This window comes from Triticum urartu, chromosome 4A, assembly GCF_056163025.1.
Source record: "Triticum urartu cultivar PI428250 chromosome 4A, HENAU_Tu73, whole genome shotgun sequence".
NCBI classification, from domain to species: domain Eukaryota; kingdom Viridiplantae; phylum Streptophyta; class Magnoliopsida; order Poales; family Poaceae; genus Triticum; species Triticum urartu.
In genome coordinates, this window is record NC_141876.1 from 146,968,416 (window position 1) to 146,990,824 (window position 22,409).

Genomic DNA, 22,409 nt, shown 5'->3' on the forward strand with positions numbered 1-22,409 from the left:
CGGCGGCGGTGACTACACGCGGTTCTACCGCCTCCTCGGCATGTAGAACAGCGTGGGCGGGCGGCGAGGCGGGCGGCGAGGTAGACGGCGGGGGTAGCCCGCGGTAGTTTTTCCTTTTTTTGTAAAGTATGTTTAAATTTGAACGAACTCGCCGATGTTTGCAATAAATTTAAGTCGTGTTTGCGCCGTATTTGACTTTTTTTTAAAACGTGGGCACTGCGACTGGAGGGCATCACGCCTCCAGTGCGCGGTTAGTGCCGGTGCGCCCCCATGGGGCGATTTTTTGCCCCTCCCGAGGGGCCAACGGCTGGAGATACCCTAAGGTGCTGGTCTGCTACATGGGAGAGCGGGGTTTGATCCGTGGTACTCCTCCCCTTTTCTCTTCATGTCTCATACTCCCCGCACGGTAATGGCCCGGTCGTGACGCCCCTATTTTTATTTTGTTTTTTGTTTTTGTTTTATCATTTTTGTTTTTTGTTTTCCTTTTTAAATTATTTGGGGATTTCCAAAAAATCATTTTTTTAAGTTACGAGTTTTCAATTTTTTTATCAAGAAATCATAAAATGTACATGATTTATAAAAACTGTTCACATATTATAAAGAAATTACATGATTTAAAAAAGTGAAATAAACAATTTCTGTGAAATAAAAAATGTTCATGATTTTTAAAAAATGATCGTGTATTCAAAACATATTCGGTAATTTGAAAAAAATGGCAATGAAATTTTGAAAATATTCACAAAAAAGTTGTGAGTTTTGAAAATTCCATGGAAAAATCGTAAAATGTTCATGATTTCAAAAAACTGTTCACATATTATAAATAAATTACATGATTTCAAAAAAATGTAAGTGAAATAAACAATGCCTGTGAAATAAAAAATATACATGATTTTTAAAAAATGATCGCGTATTCAAAACATATTCGGTTATTTAAAAAAATGACCATGAAATTTTTGAAAATATTCATAAAAATTAAAACAGATCCCTAAATAACGAACAAAATAAACCGCCGCGTACGTAGAGGTTTTATTAAGGGATCTGTAGAGGTTGTGTTACGATTTTATTTAGTCCCCCGTGCGTCGGGTTAGAAAAAGGTTTCCATATTCGCGCCCCAAAATATTCACACAACTTACTATGGGTTCGTTTTTATAAGCTATATAAAAATGACTAAATGTTTATTTTGCCTCCATACATAACTATGTATATTCTCGTATCACAATTTTACAGGTTATGGAAAACACCGTTACGCTAAGTCAAGGCGAGACACATTATTCATCAATCTAGCTCAGGCATGGTCCATCAAATGCAGTTTGCTCAGTCAAAAAAATATATTTCGTTGTGGCGCCTTACAAAATCAAATCGTTATGAGACCATCACATTTTCAGTTTTTAAAATGACTTTTTATAAGTCCATTATCTCATCATGACATCATTAAGACATAGTTTATGAAATGACATTTAAAAGTCCTTATCTCATCTTGACATTTGATTTGACTTTTTTTTATCTCTACCACATCTGCATAATCTGATTGTTTTCTCATGTTGCAACCCACTGGCATATCTGCTAGTAAATACTAACAAAGATATTTTTAATCAAACATATCTCATTTTGTATATTTATGTTGGACGAAAAAAATCTCAAAGTTTCATCACACATTCTAGTTAGAAGGTTTTGTTGTGCTGCAAAGTTTGAAGTTCAAGAGATGCTCTATATGGGAGAAAAAAACTACTTGCATGGATCACGATGCGGAAATTGAAGGGCTAGGCAGAAAGGGCCCGGACGCACATATGCTCCTGCCCCCCGAGAAGCAAGCAAGGACTCCATGCAAAAGCTCCAGCGAAACCACACCACGACGAAGTGATGCAGATCGACGAGACGAGACCATGCATGCCAGATACAGTGAGACTTTCTTCACTTCTCCCCGGCGCTAGCCCGCAGATAGTCCACGAACTCGTCCAGGTTCTGGTCGGAGCTGCCGCCGGGCGCGACCACGGCGCGTGCGGCCTCGCTCCACCGACGCGCGGCCTCGCGCGGGGAAGGGGAAGGTTCGGTGGCGCCATCGTCCATGACGGCGCACGCGAACTCCAAGAAATCCCCCAGTTTCTTGTCGGAGGCGCCGCCGGGCGCGATCACCACCCGCGCCGCGTCTCCCAGACGCCGTGCCGCCGCGCGGGCGGAAGCCGCCCTGCCGTCCTGGTCTTCCATGACGGCGCGCACGCACTGCTCGATCTCGCCGCGCGGGAACACGCCCGCGGACGCGTCGCGGCGCGCGCGCACGCCGGCGCCCCACGCCTCCTCGATGAGGCGGGCGTTGATCGGCTGGTCGGTCCACAGCGGCAGCGCCACCATCGGCACCCCGAAGCCGAGCGCCTCCAGCGTGGAGTTCCAGCCGCAGTGCGTGACGAAGCAGCCCACAGCGCGGTGCGCCAGGACGTCCAGCTGCGGGCTCCAGCGCACGACGAGCGCGTCGCCCGACGCCGTCGCCGCGGTGTCCAGGAGGTGGGGCGGGAGCTGCGCCTCCTCGCTGGCCCTGACGACCCACAGGAACGGCTTGCCGGCGGCGAGGAGGCCGCGGGCCAGCTCCTCCATCTGGGCGGTGCCGATGGACGCGTTGCTGCCGAAGGAGACGTAGACGACGGAGCGCGAGGACTTGGCGTCCAGCCACTTGATGCAGGTGTCCTCCGGGTCGAGCAGGTTGGCGCCGTAGGTGAAGCGGTCGACGTCGCCGGAATCATCGGCGGCCTGCAGAGGAACGCACGGCCCTATGGCTCGGACCTTGAAGTGGCGCTTCAGCCCATCCAGAACCTGAGAACAGAAACACCAACCCACTTTAAGCCCAACTCATGCAGGCCCAACTCATGTGACTCACATGTTAAGCCCATCAAATATGCCTAAGATCCATCTCAAAAAGAAAAAAAAAGAAAAAGTTTCTAAAAAAAGGTAAAAAAAACTCAAAAAAGAAGGAAAACCCAGAATAAATAGAAAGATGGAACCTGTAGAACTTTCTAAATTTTCATTCGAAATTTCCCCACGTGCAGTTTCTTTCTTGCTGAAGGTTTCGCTCTTTCCGGAAACTTTTTCAGGGCGGCTCAACTTAATATGGGGCTAGAAATGAAACCACACAAACCGAAAGTTCAATTTTCACGAATCATGTTTCTTGATCTGAACTTCAATATGCAACTAATGAATATCTTTTTTTTGGATAAAAACATCAGCATTTGGAACCAAAAAAGTTTCTCGATCTTACTACCTCATACTCCAACTCATCGAATGAGTTGACGAGAACCCAGTCCCCCACGTCTCGATCAGCGAACTGGGCGAGCGCGGGGGCGGTGAGCGCCGGGTACGGCGCGTCATGGAACACGAAGGACGGGAACTCCCACCTCTCCAGCCCCGGCAACCCGGCGAACGGCTCGCTCCTGACCCCCGCGTTGTCTCCCGGCGGCGGCGCGTCCAGCAGCCCGGAGTTGATGTAGTAGTACACGGCGCTCGCCGCGCACGACTGGGTGGAGAAGGGTACGGTCGGCAGACCCATCCCCCACGCTGTGCGCGCCACCCAGTGCATGAACGAGTCGTACACCACATGCGTGAAGTGGCCTTCCTCGATGAGCGCGACCAAGGACGCCGACCCACTGGACTCCAGCCTCTCCACATACTCACCGACGCTTGCCGCCGACGGGAGGCCGCCCTCATCGTGGCCATCGGAGATGGACTCGACACGCACCGGGCCGGCATCGAACCGGACAGTTCTGGCGATGAAGCGGGTGACGACAAGGGCGGCGGGCACGCCCTTGGACGCCAGCCTCTTGGCGAACTGTAGCATGGGGTTTATGTGGCTTTGGCACGGGTAGGGCACGAGCAAGACATTGGCCATGGACATGGTTGGTTCTTGGTTGCTTGCTTGCTAATGCCAAATTGACAATGTTACCGCGGATCAGATCAGATCACCCAATTATATAACATGCGACGGGTAATAACATGCATATGGTGAAAAATGGAGGAGGTTTATTGCTCTGTTCTGGCACCATTAATTCCAATAACTCCCTTCTTTTTTTTAGTAGAAAACACAAGGCCTGTATTGACAAAGAGTTTATCCATGCATTGATCGGATGTATGCCATTCTGCTTATGGAAAACGTGGGAAATATGTGCAAATCAGCACGTTTCATTTTTTTTTGTGGGTGAAAAATGTATTACTCAATTCGAGAATCTACCTTCTAAACGAGCAAACTTAGCTAAACTATCACTAACCTTATTTTAGCTACGAACGATATGAGTGATACACGATTCACGAATGCACATAAGATATCTAATCTCCTTGATAAGCGATGCATAGATTGATCTATCCACCTCTTTTGCCTGGATCATCTTCACTGCAATAAGGGAGTCTATCTCGATTGCAACTGGAAGCTCAGTTCTTTGGATAGCCAACGACAGATCCTCCATACACGCACATAGTTCAGCTTCGAGGGATTCACGACAAGAGAAAGGTTGCCTGCATGACAAGAAAATAATAGCACCTTTATCATCTCTCAAAACCACACCGGCACCTGCTGAACCCTCGTCCGCAAATGAGCCATCAGTACATAAATTTACCCAGCCAACAATTGGAGCTCTCCATGTAGGTACAGTACTTATGAACGCATGCGGTCTATTGGTGCCTGTATCATATGTGATGATTGATTTTCCCTTGCTTTTATCTAAAGGGAGATCTGTCTTAATGCTAATAAGGGAGTCAAGATAACTCACCAAGAAACGACTAGAAGCTTCCATGGGCGGTGAAGGTTTATTATGTACCACCTCATTCCGGATATGCCAAGCCCGCCATAACAACATGAGAAGCATAGAACGTTCAATTTTCGGAAGAGGTTCTAATGCACCAGTATTGAGCATCGTAGAAATACTTGGCAATGTCCAAACACCAGCCATGTGCATCGGCAGGGCATGAAAACTATCTTCAGTTTCAGTGGCACATATAGGACAAAGTTCGCTAGTCTCAATTCCACAAACATATTTATTCTTCCAGGTTGGCAATGAATTAGTAGCAACTCGCCATGCAAAGTTGCGAACTGTTTGGGGAACATCCGATGACCAGATTAGTTGCCGGCAAGAACGACGCCCGTCTGGTCTGTAGCTGGAGCCTGTTGCTGACCCCCTATGTGCTTCATCAAAGCCTAGTTCATAAGCACTTTTTATTGTAAATATACCGTATTTGTCAGGACCCCATGCCAAGGTGTCATCATCCAACCTGGGCGAGGCCCTAATCTTTATTATCTCTGCTACGTCTGCCGGTACAAAGTAGTTTTGCAGTAAAGCCCGATTCCACGAGCCATTATCGTTAAGTAATTCCGAGACAAAACGAATTCTGCACCTCCCTTGAAACGTGATGGGTTTATAGGAGTAGGGACGCGGAATCCAACTATCTCGCCAAACTCGAATACTCTGTCCGTTACCCACCCGCCAGATGAGTCCTGTCTTCAAAAGATCAAGACCATAACTAATGGCATGCCATGAAGATGACGCATTGCCTGAAAAAACGGTGTCCTCAAAATTACCATCCGGATAGTATATAGCCTTTAAAACTTGTGCACACAAACTATCCGTTTTAGAGATCAAACGCCAAGCTTGTCGAGCTAGCAAAGCTGTTGGGGAACGTAGTAATTTCAAAAAAATTCCTACGCACACGCAAGATCATGGTGATGCATAGCAACGAGAGGGAAGAGTGTTGTCCACCTACCCTCTAGACCGAAAGCGGAAGCGTTAGCACAACGCGGTTGATGTAGTCATACGTCTTCACGATCCGACCGGTCAAGTACCGAACGCACGGCACCTCCGAGTTCAGCACACGTTCAGCCCGATAACGTCCCTCGAACTCCGATCCAGCCGAGTGTTGAGGGAGGGTTTCGTCAGCACGACGGCGTGGTGACCGTGGTCACTGTGAGGAGCACCTCCTTTGTGAGGTTGCTCAGCAGGTAGCCAAGGACCTGCTGGTTGTCCCGGACCCAGATTGGGTGGAGAGGGTTGGGCGTTGAAGTCTCCTTGCCTTCCTTGGTGGTGACAAGGAGCTTTGCCGGCTCCGGCTGGGTGCCGCCGACGTAGCCGAAGACCCAGGCGCCACGCAGTTGGGGTATGATCGGCGTGCGCCATAGCACGTATTTCGTGCGGGATAGCTTCTCGGTGACCTGTCCATTGAGACTAGGCAGGGAGGAAGCGCCAGAGGAGGAAGACATGGTGCGGCTTCGACACAGGTGGTTCTGGTAGCTAGATGAGTTGAAGAAGAGGGGCTCTGATTACCATGTGCGAGCGGTAAACGTCTTACCCTTGTCAAGGGCGACATGTCCATGTTATATAGTAGGGGAGCCAAAACCCTAGATGGCTTTACACATGCGGTTTGAGAGAGAGATAAGGAAGAATCTAAGATACATCTTAAGAAAGAAGAAAGAAGGAGATGGTTATAAGAATATCTCATACAACTACCTCCTAGCCTTATCTCTAATATGTACCGAACATATATCTCGTGACACATATAATGATGTTTGGCATGCACTGGATGGATCATCAGTCAGAAAGAAAGTCTGACTCCTCAACACAACAGGCTCGTTGATCGTCACTGACAAGCACGTTTTCGTTGTTTCGCTGGCGTCTCATGAATTTTTAATTAAACTGTGATGATCAGTCGTTGATTTGCTCACTGATCGATCAGCCGCGTGCTTCACTTGTAGACTAGCCAATGAGAATCCCTTCTCTTCGTGAACGTGCAATATATTATTGGCAACAAGTCATCGAGAAACGAATCAGGAAACTATTTGAAAGAGACCGGAGCCAGGTTCAGTTCAGGGTTGGTACAATCATGCTATACGCTAAACACTAATTAGCAGATCTCTCTCTCTTCAGTGAGTACAGAACTAGAGATAAACCGGCGGATAAGTCAAGTTCGCGACCACCCAACGGCTGCGTTGCACGTTGCTGGTTGGGCTGGACCAATTAGCAAAGGCTGAAATAGGAAACCAACCTATGACTGCATGGTTAGGAGGGCTATATCTCAGCCCATCAAGGCTTAAATCCTAGACTTGATACTGGCGTTTGTATTTTCTTAGACTTATTTTAGGCAATCCGATAATGTGTGTTCAGTGAAAGAAGATGTTTCCGTTGACTACGAAGGCGTCAGTAGCGACTTCGTCAATCTCAAGATGATATGCTAACTCAGTCTCATGATGGTGCTCATAGAAATAAGACATGCGTGCATGCGTGCATGTGTGCATAAAGATGAGTGTACTTACGTATGGATGAAAGTCTATATCTCTACTGTGTTAAAAAATAAACAAAGGTTGAAATAGCAACACACATCGCACTCGCTTGTCCAAGCCCAACGATGGATAGCATCCTACGAGTTCCTGTCCGAGCCTCGTCGGTTGCAGCAACCACTCCTCCGGGCTTCATCGAATCTGACCGGCGATTAGTATGAGAAAAATGCAGTGATCCTTTGTGCCTTATTGAACTCACGTCGCACTGAAACAATAGATGTCCTATTCAAAGTCGCCACAAGGCTTGATGATCCCCTAAACAAACCAAACGCCTCCTGCACCGCAAGGAGCTCATTAGGTAAAGGCTTGATAAACATAGCCATGTCATTAGCAAAAAGTGATAACATATGCCGAGCACACCATTGCACCAAAGTTCCCAATATGCTGCTTCTCTCAAATTTCAACACCATGGCATTCGTGACATCCATAATTAGAAGAAATAGAAGCGGCGATTATGGATCGCCATACCTGAACCCACGTGCATGCCAAATTCTACTGCCCTGGTATCCATTGATCAAAACTCTCATACCGGCTAAAGAAAGCATAAGCGAAATCCAAGAGCACCACCTAGCCCCAGTGGCGGACCTAGAAATAAAATGGAGGGTGTGCACACTTTAACAAAGTTGAAGTCTATTTCAATTAGCTTGCATGGGCCTTAAAAATAAGCTAATTTTTATATAGTGAAAAAATGTTTTCCAAAAATCTGGGTGTGCCATGGCACACCTGGCACCCCCCTGAGTATGCACTGCTTGGCCCCAAAGCCGCAATCAGCATCTGTGCAGCAAGAATGGCTATGTAACAACGTCGAAAGCCCTCACAACATCGAGCTTCAGGGATAGCATAGGTATCTTCCTCTGATGGAATTACTTGATAGATTTGCTAACCAACATGAAATTACCTTCGATGTCTTTGATTATTATCAGCGATGAGATGATCCAACATAGGGCCCAGAGAAAGTGCAAGGGCCTTGGAAAATATCTTAGGGATCCCATGAAGTAGACTAATGGGATGGAAACCTGCAATATTGGCCACTCCATCTTTCTTAGGGAGGAGAGAAATGTAGGCCTAATTGCGGGAATGAAAATTCCTACCATTATCACGAGCAATCTGCTGGATCGCCGCCATAAGCGCATCCTTGATAATAGATCGACAAATCTGATAAAAGCACGCCAAAAAGCCCTCTGGCCCTAGTTCCTTGTTCGAGAAATTGGGATTTTTCACTATGAAACAATAAAAGGAAGAGGTGGATGCATTTACTTTTTGGGTTGTTGTTAAAATTTATCTTCTTTCAAAGTGTTGCATTACGTTTTTACTCTCGTTCAGAAGTGTATCATAATGGTTTGTTGTGTATCGCCGTTTATCAACAAATCTAATCTAATACAAGTGTATTTTATTATTGGTACATACTGAGATAGGATGATACACTGAAACAAGAAAAAGAAGCCCGAATCATTATGACACAAGATCAATTTGACAACAACCAAAAAAGTAGCCTGAATCTCAAAGCAACAACGGATGATGGATCCATATATATGGGATACCCTGTGCATGGTAGAAAAAACCCACTACATTGTCTAGATTGCTACAATGCATTGAACCGACACATTTTACATTTTGACAATATATTCCCGTAACTTGAGAACATGTTATATAAATTGTTTGAAGATTGTGCACCACGCATGTTTGACTTATAAAAGGGCAACATGACAAAATTGCAAAAAAGATAATTATATATTTTGCTCAATGAAAAGAACAAAGACCACAATAAAAAGTAGTACATTTCAATTCCTCATATCGGTTCTGAAGGCTGAACTGCGAGGCTAACTTATTCAATTTTATTACAACTGCATGGAGCTTAACCAGAAGCTTGAATACATGTCTTCTGTGGAGAATTATTAAATTTCACTAGCATGCATATATGGAATTATGTATTGATCATTTCAGGGCTGGCTCCCAGGAATTAAGACCCGCTAGCGAAGTTGGACTTGAGAAGTTCGACGACCCCGGCCTCCACCCGAAGCGCCTTGGTGAGCACCGGCGTGGGGATTGGTGGGTTGGAGCCAAAGAGCGTGAGTGGCACGAAGACAATGCCCGGGTTCTGGCTGTTGAAGGATACGACCATGGAGGCCTCCGTCTTGCCGACGTTGAACTGGAAGTGCATGAGCCCGCGTGGGATGAGGAACGTCTCTCCAGCGCGCACCACCCTGGAGTAGAGCTTGTTCCCGGAGTCGAGACTGCCAAGGATACCAACGAGGAGCTCACCTTTCATCACGATGCCGATCTCGGTGGCGCGCGGGTGGACGTGCGGCGGGTTGGTGCCTCCCGGCGCAAAGTCCACACGGTTCATGGACACGCCCAGCGTGTTCGTACCGGGCCACTCAGCCACGTCGAGCTCCGTCACAGCGGAGCCGTTCGGGGTGGACGTGTTGCCGGCCTTGGCCAGCTTGGAAGAGAAGAGGAAGTCGTCGCCGGCCTCCGACATGGGCTTGCATGGGTGGCCGTTCACTGAGACCGTCTTGCCGTCAAGGTCGGCCACACAAAAGTCCTGGAGGGTCAGGGTCGGTGGCCAGGACAGCCGGAGCAAGGAGGAGCATGGTGAACATGCCAGCTATGAGTTTGGAGCACCCCATTGCTTGCTAGGGAACAAGCTTAGGTAGGACTGATCAGCTAGAGTCTGTTGATCGAGAGTGTCCAAGGCACTGGTGGTTGCAACTATGCTGTGGTGGATGAGTTAGCAATGAGGCATATGGAGTCCTTTATATAGGGCCTGGATGCATGTGCATGTGTATGCATGGTGCTCGCTATGCATGTCTTCACCGCCTGCATGTGCCGCATGTGGGAACACTGGAAGCAGAGTTATTTTGCTGAGGTTATTGATATTATTGGCGTCGAGATCTCAACTTGTGATGAAAATGGAGATGGCCCAAGGTCAGAAGTCAAGGCCATACCGGCTGCTAAGGAAAATGGGACCTACGAACAGAGCAACGAGGAGGTGTATTTGAATGGAGCATTGCGCTTGGAAACAGTTGTTCACAAGATTCGTGTACACCTCTACTCATCAATCATCTTGATTTCGTCTAGAATTTCGAAATTCAGGCAAAAATGGCAACGTAGAAGGATAAGCACAACTATTAGTAACCATCAGTTCACCACAAGTACTCGTGAAAGAATATCATATTATTACTCATACAAAAATGTCACATCAGTACCCACAACTATTCATACTCCCTTCGTTTCAAAATATCGAAGATAATTTATTTTTAAGAAAGATTAAGAAGTTTGACTTTTAGAAAAAACAATACACATCATTATATTTTGTTAACTTTTCAAAAGATTAATACACCTTTTAGAAAAGGGCACTGCTACGCGTCGGCAGGCGGATCTTTTTAAAAGATCCGCCACCTCGCGAGACGTCAGATATGGTGGATTGAGCGGCGAGCATCACCCTCTACCACTGCAACAAAGGTTGTGTTACAGTAATTTTTTGCAACACAAGTCAGGTTGTAGAAATTTCTTGAAAACATATGTCAGGTTGCAAATTTATTTTTGCCATAAAGATCTTGTTACAGTTATTTTGTAACAGAGGTCGTGCTACAATTTTTTTTGCAATAGATATCTTGTTATATATTTTTTGCAATAGGGGCCTTGTTGCAATTTAATTGCTTTTGTAACAGAGGTCTTGTTGCATTTTTTTCTTTGCAACAGAGGCGTTATTGCAGAAAGCAGAGATCATGGGGACGGTTCACCACGTCATGTGGGACGCGTGGCGTTCAATGAAGGCGGCAGACACAAGCTTGTAAATCCGCCGGCTGACTGATAGTGTTTTCCTTTAGAAAATAACAAAATATTTTTTTCAAAGATTAAGAAGTTTGAGTTTTCAAAAGCCCAATATACTTGTACTTTGGAAACGGAGGGAGTCACGCAAAAATATCAGTTCGAGCAATCTTTGTGCAGATATTATAAATATTGGTTAGTGTTTTATGAGGATTAAGAGAGGTGGGCAATATGTCAATATGTTCTGAAAATGCCAAGGTGGGAAGGATAAGTGAGCATGTAAGCGTGCAACAATTCTAGTCTACTTACGACTAGAATCGTGGAGCTTCAAGAATGGCGAAGTCAGCAAGGACTTCGCTATCGACGCAGTCACTGGTGGAATAGAAATACAACCACATGTTGGTTCCAAGGTGTAAGAAGATTTTGAGATAGCTTGACGGACCAGGGCGCGAGTCAGTTCTGTTTTAAGAATGAGAACTAAATCGGGGGTGGCCATTGGCAGTGACGGAGACAGGCTTGGGGCAGTTAGGGTTATAGCCCTAAGCCTAGTAACAATTTCCCTTGGATTTTCTTCATACAAAATTTAGAAAAAACAGAAAAGTTTATCATTCAACGTAGCACAGTTCCAGACGCAACGTCCTTCTAGCTTCGCCACTAGCCATTGGTGTTTGAAAAAATAGCAATGTGTAGCCTAAATTTTGTAAACAGGAAACCGTGTTCTAAATTTTGGATGTGTAAAAGCCATGGACAATGGAGGTGTAAAGTTTAGTTTTTAGCGATTTTGCGAGTAAAATGCAGTCTAGCCTACATGACATATACTCCCTCGATCATGGTTTGTAAGGCATCGTACTATTTTGGATCGAACTTTGGCTAATAAAACAAAGTATTCCATACGTCCCTGTCCCACCATAATATAAGAGCGTTTTAGTGAAAAAAAACACTCTTATATTATAGGACGAAGGGGGTACAAATCAATTGTGTAAGAGTATAAAGAAAATATTTGTTTTGAACACAAATTTAACACTCTCTTTGATTCGAATTAATTGACACAGTCTCTATACAATGTCCACATATGCTAATAAAATATGAGGGTGCCTTGCAACACTCGGTAGAAATGCTGTTCCTTTCGAGTTGACACGATCGAGACATGGAGAGAAGCGGAAGGCCTCGATCGGTGATGCATGATTGATGGGTCGGTGACATGCTGGGACGTGAACTGGGGGAGGGGCCAGCCGGCCGGCTACTCAGGAGACTTGGAGAAAGGGAGAGGCGGGCCGGTGCGCTGGCTGGATCGCGGTCAGAAGAGAAACTCTGACTCTTGGACACAACAGGTTCGTTGATAGTCACTCTGACAAGCATGTTTTCGCTGTTTGGCTGGCGTCTGGCGAATATTTAAGCTGTGTGGAGATATCGATATGCATGCCATTGATTTGCTCACGTAGCCAATGAGAATCCGTTCTCTGCTCGAACGTGCTATTATTGGCAAGTCGTCGATCGATCGCAGCCACAAAGAAGAGAAACAAAACAAGAAACTATTTGAGGCCGGAGAAGCTTCCCACCTCTGACCATCATGCTACACGCTAGCTAAACGTTAGCATGGAGACGTCCCTTCAGCGAGTACACAACCGCAGATAAACCGGCGACCACCCAACGGCTGCCTTGACGATCCAATAGCTTGCAGCGCGGTTGAAATTAATGGCAACACACCTTGCAGTCGTCCAAGCCCAACGACAGAGAAAAATGGGTGGATACAGCCTATCGAGAAATGCAAAATTAACCTACGTGTATGTACTTGCAGAATGAAATGCTCGCACCATGGTCGCTTGTTCGCTGAGAAGTACTCCCTTCGTAAACTAATATAAGAGCATTTAGATCACTAAGTAGTGATCTAAACACTTTTATATTAATTTACGGATGGAGTACTAACTTTGTGCTAAACCAGCGACAGATAGTATGGATCAGAGGGGCCGAAGGAGTACCAAAAGGCCTTCAACAGCATAATGGTGGATTGATCATCACATTAACGGAGCAAAGGACTTGGTGGTTGAAGACACTAGCATTTCACCATCAGCACGCCGGACCCTGAACTTCATAAGCCTAGACGAAATCCATATGATTGACAAGTAGAGATGTGCACAAACATTATGAAACCCGCCGTTTCCAAGCGCAACACTCCATCGAGAAAGACCTCCTGGTTGTCTCTGTTCGTTGGTCCCATTTCCTTAGCAGCCGGCAGTGGCCTTGACTCTGACCTTGCCCCGTCTCCATTTTCATCACAAGCTACCTCATCCCGACTCTGACCCTGAGCATCTCCATTTTCATCACAAGGTGAGATCTCCACGCAAGTAACACTACTATATGTTTAATAAACTCTTGCCTCATGTGTCCATTTGCACATGCATGCGGTGACGACATGCATAGCTTAATAATTAGCTCCATGCATTCGTTGCGTGAACCGATCCCCTATATAAAGGGCTCCATATGCCTCACTACTCACTCATCCACCACAGCTTAGCAGCAACCACCAGTGCCTTACACACTCTCGATCAACAAACTCTAGCTGATCAGTTGCATAGCAAGCAATGGGGTGCTCTAAAACCCTAGTAGCTGGCCTGTTCGCCATGCTGTTCCTAGCTCCGGCCGTCCTGGCCACCGACCCTGATCCTCTCCAGGATTTCTGTGTCGCTGACCTCGACGGCAAGGCGGTCTCGGTGAATGGGCACACGTGCAAGCCCATGTCGGAGGCCGGCGACGACTTCCTCTTCTCGTCCAAGTTGGCCAAGGCCGGCAACACGTCCACCCCGAACGGCTCGGCTGTGACGGAGCTCGATATGTGGCCGAGTGGCCCGGTACGAACACGTTGGGCGTGTCCATGAACCGGGTGGACTTCGCGCCAGGGGGTACAAACCCGCCGCACATCCACCCCCGCGCCACCGAGATCGGCATCGTGATGAAAGGTGAGCTCCTCGTTGGAATCCTCGGCAGCCTTGACTCCAGGAACAAGCTCTACTCGAGGGTGGTGCGTGCCGGAGAGACGTTCCTCATCCCGCGGGGCCTCATGCACTTCCAGTTCAACGTCGGTAAGACCGAGGCCTCCATGGTCGTCTCCTTCAATAGCCAGAACCCCGGCATCGTCTTCGTGCCACTCACGCTCTTCGGCTCCAACCCGCCCATCCCGACGCCGGTGCTCACCAAGGCGCTCCGGGTAGAGGCCGGGGTCGTGGAACTTCTCAAGTCCAAGTTTGCCGCTGGGTTTTAATTCCTGGGAGACTGCCCATAAATGATCATAAATCATTCGGTATATGCATGCTAGCGACATTTAATAATTCTCAGCAGAAGATATCTATTCATGCTTCTGGTTAAGCATGCATGCAGTTGTAATAAGATTGAATAAGTTAGCCTCGTGGTTCAGTCATCAGAGCCAATATGAGGAATTGAAATGTACTACTTTTTATTGTCTTCATTGTTCTTTTCATTGTACGGAATATATAATTATCATTTTTTGTATATTTGTCCGATTACCCTTTTATAATTAAGTTAGACATGCTCTCAAGTCGACATCAACAAAGGGAAAGGTATCGCTACAGAGTCACGTCAACTTCGGATATAGAAAAGCTAAGGAAGAAGCCTTAAAGTATTTGCCAAGGCTACTACGGCGTGGTGAGCAATGTCCAAATCATTCAGAAAACATGTTCTCAAGTTACAAGCAGAACGCAAAATGTACCAATCAATGCATTATAGCAATCTCCAAAATATACAAAAAGAACACGAGAATGATTTTTCTACCATGCATGGGATATCCCATACGTGGACCCACTGTCGGTTGGTTGCTTTGACATTCGTGCTATTTTTTGGTTAACGTCAAAATTTATCTTGTGTCCTATTTTTTTTTGTTTCAATGTGCATACCATCTTATTTGAGTATGCACCAAAAATAAAATGCACTTGTTTTATATCACATTTGTTGATAAATGATGGTACACAACAAACCACTAGGATGCACTTTTAAACGAGAGGAAAAAAACCTAATGTGACACATTGGATTTTTTTATATTTTAAATTTTTAACAACAACCAAAAAAATTAGCACGAAACTCAAAGCAATCACTGATGGTGGATTCATACATGGTAGAATATCATTTCTCCAAAAAAAAACATGCTCTCAAGTTATTGGAATGCATTGTAAATGTATTGGTTCAAGCTTTGTGCACATATGTAAATGCATCCACATCTTCTTTTTATTGTTCCATATTGCAATATCCCAATTTCCCGGACAAGGCACCGGGGTAGAGGGCTTTTTTTCCATGCTTTTACAAGATTTGATAGCTTATTATCAAGGACGCGGTTATGGTGGCAATGCAACAGATTGCTCGTGGTAATGGTAGGAATTTTCATTCTCTCAATAAGACCTTGATTGCTCTCCTTACTAAGAAATATGGGGCGACCCATATTGTGGACTTTGGGCCCGTTAGTCTACTCCATGGGATCCCAAGATCTTTTCCAAGGCCCTTGCGCTTCGTTTGGGCACTATTTTGGCTCATCTTATCACCAATAAACAAAGCAATTTTATTCGGAGACTGACAATTCAAGATGATTTCATGTTGGTTAGCAAATCTATCAAGTTATTCCATCAAAGTAAGATTCCTATGGTATTACTGAAGCAACGTCACGAGGGCTTTCAACAATGTTTCATGGCGATTATTGCTGAATGTGATTCAAATTCGTGGCTTTGGGGCGAGGTGATGCTCTTGGATTTTGTTTATGCTTTCTTCTGTTAGCACGGGAGTTTTGATCAATGGACACCTGAGCAGCATAGTTTGGCATGTGCGTGGGCTCAGCCGGGGTGATCCATTGTCGCCTCTCCTTTTTTTTTATATAATTATGGATGTAATGAATTCCATGGTGTTGAAATCTGAGAGCAATGAGATATTGGTAGGTTTGGAACAATAGGGTGTTCGGCATTGATTTTCTCTTTTCACTGATGATGCGGCTAGGTTTATCAAGTCTTTGCCAAATGTGCTCACTACGGTGAAGGAGATTCTTGGTTTTCTTTGGGAAGCATTTGTCCTTGTGGAAAATTTGAATAAGACATCCAGTGCTCCAATCCGATGTGAGTTCGCTGAGGTGCAAAGGCTCACTGCTTTTTTCCCTTGTGAAGTGGCACCATTCCTCTCAATAACTACCTCAACCTCCCTCTCTCATTAGTGGCCCTTACAAAGGCAGGCATGCAAACACTAGTCGATGAAGTGACTCGCGGTTTAGCTACCTGGCATACCTCCATGCTGACCCATAGTGGGATGATTGTGTTGTTCAAGTCGGTGTTCAAGACTGTGTCATTATCGTCTGACCAGACACATGTGGTGGAGATCACGTGAATACGGGAATACAAATACGAGTAAATAAAACAAAAACCGTTACGAGTATAAACGGTATAGTGATAAAGGAGTTGTTCACAGGGATACCAATAATATCTCACGTAGGGTTTGCTAACAGCTCGGGAAGTCGAGTGAATAGTATCCGGGGCAAAAGGTTCGCTCAAGAACTTTGTGAAAATGTGGGAGTTAACAAGGGTGTCCAAATTCTGTTGTTAACTATTGATTAGAAGGTGTTCCGGGTCATGCCCGCTTATTTCCGAAGTAATTATTATGGAAACTAAAAGTTGAGAGAATGAGCATTGAAAGTGTTTCGGATGGTCCTAAAAGTGTTTTGGGAATTCCAAAAAGATATAATATGTCAAAAAATGGGTCTATATATATGGCAGGATTCAGGAAGACAAAGGTTCTAGAAACTTCCAAAAAATCCAGAATATATTTTGGAAGAAATACCCTCTTGGGTTGGCCCCGACGCAACCCCTAGTGGGCCAAAAAGCCACGATCCAATCCCGGTCTAATTGGTCTAATAGTTTAGACTTCTAATTAGACGGGCTCTAATGCCGGTCTAATTAGATTAAAATCCTAATTAAATGTGAATGCAACTAGGCTTCCCCTCTTGCTCTCTAGTTTTCTCGGAGCTCTTTTTTGGGGACGTTGAAGTGCTGCCGGATCGCTACTTCGGAACTCGTGGATACTTCAGAGTGCACATCTACTTCGACTCTTGATTGGTAGATCATCTCGGAGAAATTCTCATAGTTGGGAGGTATAACCAGTTGCTGAAATTGTCATGCTTCACTCACAGCCAGGATTAGCCTATGTCCCAAGGCAACCCTTGTAGCTACATGCCGAGGCATGACTACTTGGGGTTTCTCGCCCTACATTTTTGCATGTTCATGTGACACGTGTACATGTTGAGAGAAATAGATTACTAAATATCACCCATTTCCTTATTCTAGATGAGTATCCTACAATATGTAGACCGAACAATGTATTCTAAATTGTGGTAGTAGAGAAACATCTATTAAAAAGAACTCTACGTATACTCCCCCTCCCAATCCCCATCCAGGTTTGTAAGACAGTTTCGTGTTTTTTTGCCGAATTTTAACAGTAAAAATAAGTTATATGTAATAAATATTGTACATTGGGAGGTTGGAGACAGGGAGAGGCGGGCTGGTGCGCTGGATGGATCACAGTCAGAAAGTCTGACTTGCAACGCCACAGGCCCGTTGATTGCCACTGACAACCATGTTTTCGTTGTTTCGCTGGCGCCATATTTTCCGCGATCGAATATTTAAACTGCAAGGAGACAGGCAAGCAGGGCGCCATATCTACACTTGATTACTCACTGATCGATCAGCAGTAGCCAATGAGAATCCCGTCTCTGCCCCAACGTGCTATTATTGGCAACAAGTCATCGATTGAGAAGAGAAACAAAACAAGAAGAGAAGCCAGGTTCGGGGTTGGTACGCCGCGGCGAGAAGCCTCCGGTCCCATTTCTGACGATCATGCCATACGCTAAACGTTAGCAGATAAACTGGCGGCGAGACCAGTTAGCAAGGTTGAAATGCCAACACGCGTCGCGCTCGCCAAGCCCAACGATGGACAAAACGGCCACGGCTGGCGGGTGGTCGGAGACGGACAGCCGAGAAATGCAAAAAAGGAAAGAAAAAAAAAAGGAAGCATAATTAACCTAGAAGAAATCCTTGCACCGCGGTCTCTCACTTTATTTGCTGAGAAATAATGCCAAGGCCTTCAACATAGCACATTATGATCTTCAATTGTGCTTATTAGTTAGCTTTTTCATTTTGCATGCAGCTCCTGGACACTGGCATTTCTCTCTTTTGCTGTTGAATGAAGACCCTGGCCTTTCACCATCAGCACGCCCCTGATCTTGATAAGCCTAGACGAAACCCATATGCATGATTGACGACTAATGGTGTGCACGAATATTATGAACGCGCCGTTTTCAAGCGCAATACTCCATTCAGATACACCTCCTCCTTGTGTCTGTTCGTTGGTCCCATTTTCATAGCAGCCGGCAGTGGCCTTGACTCTGACCTTTTGACCCCATCTCCATTTTCATCACAAGCTAGCTGATGCCACGCAAGTAATATATCTTTAATGAACTCTCTGCCTTGCCTTGTGCATGCAGTGACGACATGCACATGCATAGCTTAATTAGCTCCATGCATCCATTGCGTGCATCAATCCCCAATATAAAGGACTCCATATGCCTCACCATTCACTCATCCACCACAGCTTAGCAGCAGCAACAACTAGTGCCTTAGACACTCTCCATCAACAAACTCTAGCTGATCAATCCTAGCTAAGCTTATTGCATAGCAATCAATGGGGTGCTCCAAAACCCTAGCAGCTGGCCTGCTCGCCATGCTTTTCCTAGCTCCGGCCGTCCTGGCTACCGACCCTGACCTTCTCCAGGACTTCTGCGTCGCTGACCTCAACGGCAAGGCCGTCTCGGTGAACGGGCACACACGTGTAAGCCCATGTCGGAGGCCAACGACGACTTCCTCTTCTCATCCAAGCTGGCCAAGGCCGGCAACACATCCACCCCGAACGGCTCGGCCGTGACGGAGCTCGACGTGGCCGAGTGGCCCGGTACCAACACACTCGGTGTGTCCATGAACCGCGTGGATTTTGCACCTGGAGGCACCAACCCACCACACATCCACCCGCGTGCCACCGAGATCGGCATCGTGATGAAAGGTGAGCTCCTCGTGGGAATCCTTGGCAGCCTCGACTCCGGGAACAAGCTCTACTCGAGGGTGGTGCGCGCCGGAGAGACGTTCCTCATCCCACGGGGCCTCATGCACTTCCAGTTCAACGTCGGTAAGACCGGGGCCTCCATGGTCGTCTCCTTCAACAGCCAGAACCCCGGCATCGTCTTCGTGCCCCTCACGCTCTTCGGCTCCAACCCGCCCATCCCAACGCCGGTGCTCACCAAGGCACTCCGGATGGAGGCCGGGGTCGTGGAACTTCTCAAGTCCAAGTTCGCCGCTGGGTTTTAATTTCTGGGAGCCTTCCCTGAAATGATCAATATATAATTCCATATATGCATGCTAGCAAAATTTAATAATTCTCACCAGAAGACATGTATTCAAGTTTCAGGTTAATCTCGCATGCAGTCGTGTAATAAGATTGAATAAGTTAGCCTCATGGTGTAGCCTTCGATCAGAACCAATACGAGAAATTGAATGTACTACTTTTTATTGTCGTCTTTGTTCTTTTCACTGAACGGAATATATAATAAGCATTTTCGTATATTTGTCCGATTACCTTTTATAAGTCAAACATGTTCTATAGTTTACGTCACGGCGGCATATGTTGAGCGATCTCGAAATCATTCAGAAAGAATTCTCTCAAAATTATGTGAATACATTGTTAGAATGCAAAATGTGCCATGCATTGTAGCAATCTCCAGAACGTGCATAAAACTTGAGAGTGTTTTTTCTAGCATGCACGGAATATCCCGTACATGGATCCACCGTCCGTTGTTGCTTGAGATTCATGCTATTTCTTTTTGTTATAAAAATTAGCTTGTTTCAAAGTATTTCATTCTTTTTTTCTTCTCTTGTGACGAAGTGTAGTGGCTCACGGTCACGGCGTATAGTTATATGGTGGACCTCCATGCTCACCCACAGTGGGGGGGATTGTGTTGTTCAGGTCGATTTTAAATTGATGTTCGATTTTTTTTTCATACATTTCTCGGATAACATCTCCCAAGGTACTTCATAACTTAAATATGATTTCTTTTCACTTTTAAATTGCAGGCACTTTTAAATATACTTGTAGTTCCAGTTTGAATTATATCCCTTCAATATTTATAACTTCATTTTAATGCCTAAAAATAGCAAACCAATCCAGAGCGAGGCTTAATTTTGATATGGACTTTTAAAATTTGTATTTTCATTTTTACAAAAAAATCAGGAGCCTTCTATTTTCTATACATATGTACTTTGTATATGGTGCCTTAACTCCCTATTTCAAAAAAAACAAACTCGGAGTATTACATAACAAGATCCAAAATGAACGCATATAAGTATATAATAGTGAGAATGGCGTTTTGGAGGCCAAGCTCCATGGAGCCCTTTATTTAAAAAAACAAATTCAAAATTTTATGTTTCAAAAAATTCTGAAAAAAATATGCGTATATGTAAGGATGTAACCCACATGTGTGTAAAAGTTCATGATGAAATACCTTGAATTGCGACCTGTACAAAAAAGACAAATTCATGGCCTGAGAGAATGAATAGTATCATGTGTTAAACAGCCTTAGATTTGTCTTTTTTGCACAGCCCTCATTTCAACGTATTTTGCCCTGAAAATTTACACACATGTGTGTTATGCCTTCATGTATATCTGTGTTTTTTTCAGAATTTTTTGAAACATAAAAATATGAATTTTGATGAAATTTTAATTTTGAATTTGGAGGCCTCATTGGAGCTCGGTCACCAAAAGGATTTCCGTATAATAGTATAATATCAAGTTGGAATACAAATTTAAGTTGAAATGATGAAGCCATAGTGAGTTTGACTTCAAACCTCATAATTCCACTTTGAAACATATGATGCTTACCCGGAGATGCTTCGGTTGCTCGACAATGTACAACCCAAGTTTTGTGAAATTGATTCCAATTTTAAACACAACCCCTTGAGGTCATATCATGGTGCCATGCCAAATTACATTTTTTGTATTTCATTCACCTTTCTAGAATTAAATAAAACAAATAAGTGCAACTAAGAGTTAGAATTTTACCAACTAAAACTTTTGAATTTTCCATACATCTCTTGGATTACACCTACGGTACTTAAGAATTTGAATATTACCTTTCTTCCAAATTGTAGGCATTGTTTTAATAGACTTGTAGTTCAAATTTTAATTATATATCAACCATAAAGATCACTTAATGCCTAAAAATTAGCAAACTAATGCAAAAATGCATAATTTTGACATGAACTTCGAGATGTTGGAAGTTAAATATAGGAAAGGTTTGGAGCCTTCTGTGTCAATTTTTCAAAAAAGAAGGACCTTAAGCCTAGCTCAAACACTAAAATCTAAGAAGTTCTACGAGTGAGCGGTATGTGGTGCTTGTCTTTTTTTTTGAGAAGTATGTGGTGCTTGTCACTGGTAAGGATTTACCAATGACGAGTTACGCTTGTTATATACTGCCCGCACGGGACTTGATTTTTTTCCCAAATCACTTGTCCTAACCCCCAATCGAGCATGCTGACTCTGGTGCCGCCTACCGCCTACCGCCACCAGCACCGCACACCATATCTGCCTCCGCGTGCCCCCCGCACATGGCATGGTCTCCATGCTCACTACTGAATCATGTGTCCCTCTCCCTCCTTGGTCTCCACCCCCGTTGTCACTGCTCACCTCCGACGTCGGTTGATGCCTCGTCCCCAAGTCCAACCCGCCTTTGCCTCCTCGACCTCTTCTACTCCACCTTTGCCTCCTACTTCTCATGTCGGATGACACCACACTTCTCTGCCTCGTCAACGGACGCTCTCAGTGAGCGTTCCTCATCTACTTCTCATGCTTGCCGTGCTTAGGAGGTTCATGCATAGGTGCTTGTGTTGTGACATCGTCGTGGATGAATGAGTAACATATCTGATATATTTATGTGTTTTTATGAATAACACCAGAATTGAGATGAATAATTGTGCGGCATCATGGATTAATATGCTTGTGGTATCGATATGTTTTAAATGAACCCATAAGATTATTAGCTTTCATGATTTAATATAACTAAATAAGTAAGTATGTGTAGTTTTATGATTTATTTGGACTAAAAAATTGATGAAGTGCCAAGTGTTAGTTGTTGTTTTGTGTTTTTGGCTTCAGGAAAAACAAAAGTTTAAAATAGCGAGCTATGCCAAAGGCATCAAACTCAAAATAAGTTAAATAGCGCTAGAACGCCGCTAAATGGCACTATATCCAA

The 22,409-nt window shown here is 44.9% G+C and overlaps 1 protein-coding gene and 3 pseudogenes across 1 annotated transcript; 2 read left to right on the plus strand and 2 right to left on the minus strand.

Annotated features, from left to right (window-relative positions):
- Positions 1-1,386: 1,386 nt before the first annotated feature.
- LOC125553839 (indole-3-acetate beta-glucosyltransferase-like) lies at positions 1,387-3,909 on the minus strand. The gene is made up of 2 exons (XM_087519613.1): positions 3,251-3,909; positions 1,387-2,805 (listed from the first exon to the last, which is right to left on the minus strand). Exons 1-2 carry the CDS (start codon positions 3,878-3,880, stop codon positions 1,912-1,914), a joined length of 1,524 nt encoding a protein of 507 aa, XP_087375739.1. The 5' UTR covers positions 3,881-3,909; the 3' UTR covers positions 1,387-1,911.
- A 5,106-nt stretch (positions 3,910-9,015) lies between these two features.
- Positions 9,016-10,046, minus strand: LOC147975177 (oxalate oxidase GF-2.8-like; annotated as a pseudogene).
- Positions 10,047-13,559: 3,513 nt separating this feature from the next.
- Positions 13,560-14,584, plus strand: LOC125551638 (oxalate oxidase GF-2.8-like; annotated as a pseudogene).
- A 4,089-nt stretch (positions 14,585-18,673) lies between these two features.
- On the plus strand, positions 18,674-19,728 carry LOC125553720 (oxalate oxidase GF-2.8-like; annotated as a pseudogene).
- The last annotated feature ends 2,681 nt before the right edge of the window (positions 19,729-22,409 follow it).